Raw genomic sequence first — 1,633 nt, 5'->3', positions numbered from 1 at the left:
AGATTTAAACCCTTTAATTTTAGATTGTCTTCAAAGGCTTTTGACCAATTAGTATAATAATTATCAGATAAGAGAAACCAAATTAAACTAGATCTATTTGGTCTATAATGAATTTTAAGCCAATATTTATATGCCATCAACCAGGCAGTGGTCTCAAGTGTAACCAAACCAAGCTCGTCATATAGCGTTAAATAATGAACGCATGGCGGAATAGATAACAATTTTCTGCAAAACCGAGATTGTAAATTTTCAACCTCTTTGTTGAAAGCTGTTACCCATACAGATGTACTATATAATATTTGAGGTCTAATTTTGGTTTTATAGATTTTCAAGGCTGCAAGGACATCTTGATTTCCCTTCTTATAGTAAAAGGATTGCAACATTGCCAACTCTCTTTTCCCAGAATGTATAACCTTTTCTCTCTGCTTTACCCAAAGACCGTTGTAATGGAATAGAACTCCCAAATATGTATACATTTTTACCTGTTCTATAGATTGATTATTCATCTTCCATTTCCTTGGAGTGAATCTTTTTGAAAATACCAAGACCTTTGATTTGTTAACATTAATCTGTAGGTGAAACTTAACACAATATTCACTAAATCTATTCAGGGCTCTCTTTAAGCCCACCTGAGTCCGCGACAATAATACAGTGTCATCAGCATATTGTAACACTAAAAGTGGGCGATTTCCTAACATAGGAGGATGGGTGTCAACCGATGACATGAAATTTGGAAGATCTGCTACAAATAAATTAAATAAATGAGGAGCTAGGACACAGCCTTGCCTTACACCAATTCCTGAATAGATTGGGTCAGTTAAATGACCACTTTCAGTAAATTTTACCCTACAGCGATTGTTGGTATGGATTTGGCTCAACAAAAACAAGAGTCTTGAATCTATACTTAAACTATCCAATTTACTCCAAAGTGTAGGTCGATGAATAAGATCAAATGCCGCTTTTAGATCAATAAACGCAGCATATAATTTCCCTTTAGGACGGGAAATATATTTATTAATTAAAAATGAAATAACTGTAATATGATCAGTGGTAGACATGTGACCTCTAAAGCCCGCTTGTTCAGGTCCCAGGATGGCTTGAGTAGTCATCCAGCTTTGCAGTTTCATTGCCAAATAGCTGTCATATAGTTTACCTACAATAGAAAGCAAGCTTATCGGGCGATAATTTGCTGGCTCATGCTTATCGCCTTTTTTTAAAGATAGGAATAATTATTGAATCCTTCCAGCTTGTTGGAATCACCCCCGTGTTGTTTACCAGGGTGAATAAATTTGCCAAAGCTTTGGACCATAATTCTGGACAATGTTTCAAAACCTCTGCCGTAATAGTATCATAACCCGGCGATTTAGCAGATTTTAGTTTAAGAATTAGTTGATATACTTCATCTGGTGAAACAGGACTCCAAATAATAGAGGGGTTTGCAATCACGACAATATTATCAATTGATTTAGTTTGCATCTTATTAGTAAAATACGATACCCATATTTGGGGCTGAATGCCAGGACTAGATAATTTTAGGTTATTATTCAAGTGCCTCCTTACTGCTATCCAGAATGTTTTGGTATCATTTGAATTCAGATCTCTATCTAGATCGGCCCAATTTTGCTGATAAAAA

General features: G+C 35.3%; 2 protein-coding genes across 2 annotated transcripts in view; one reads left to right on the top strand and one right to left on the bottom strand.

Annotated features, from left to right (window-relative positions):
• LOC121934053 (macrophage mannose receptor 1-like) overlaps window positions 1-1,633 on the top strand; it is a 66,687-nt gene that overhangs the window by 15,926 nt on the left and 49,128 nt on the right. The window lies entirely within an intron of this gene.
• LOC121934055 overlaps window positions 8-1,633 on the bottom strand; it is a 2,362-nt gene continuing 736 nt past the window's right edge. The window contains exon 2 of the mRNA XM_042474039.1: window positions 8-1,604. Coding sequence (XP_042329973.1) covers window positions 1,201-1,604 — 404 coding nt within the window. The 3' untranslated portion in view covers window positions 8-1,200. The remainder of the gene's footprint in view (window positions 1,605-1,633) is intronic.

Source organism: Sceloporus undulatus, chromosome 6 (assembly GCF_019175285.1).
Source record: "Sceloporus undulatus isolate JIND9_A2432 ecotype Alabama chromosome 6, SceUnd_v1.1, whole genome shotgun sequence".
In the NCBI taxonomy this organism is placed as follows: Eukaryota; Metazoa; Chordata; class Lepidosauria; order Squamata; family Phrynosomatidae; genus Sceloporus; species Sceloporus undulatus.
Note: the sequence above shows the minus strand (reverse complement) of the source record. Positions and strands in the feature narration are given on the sequence as shown.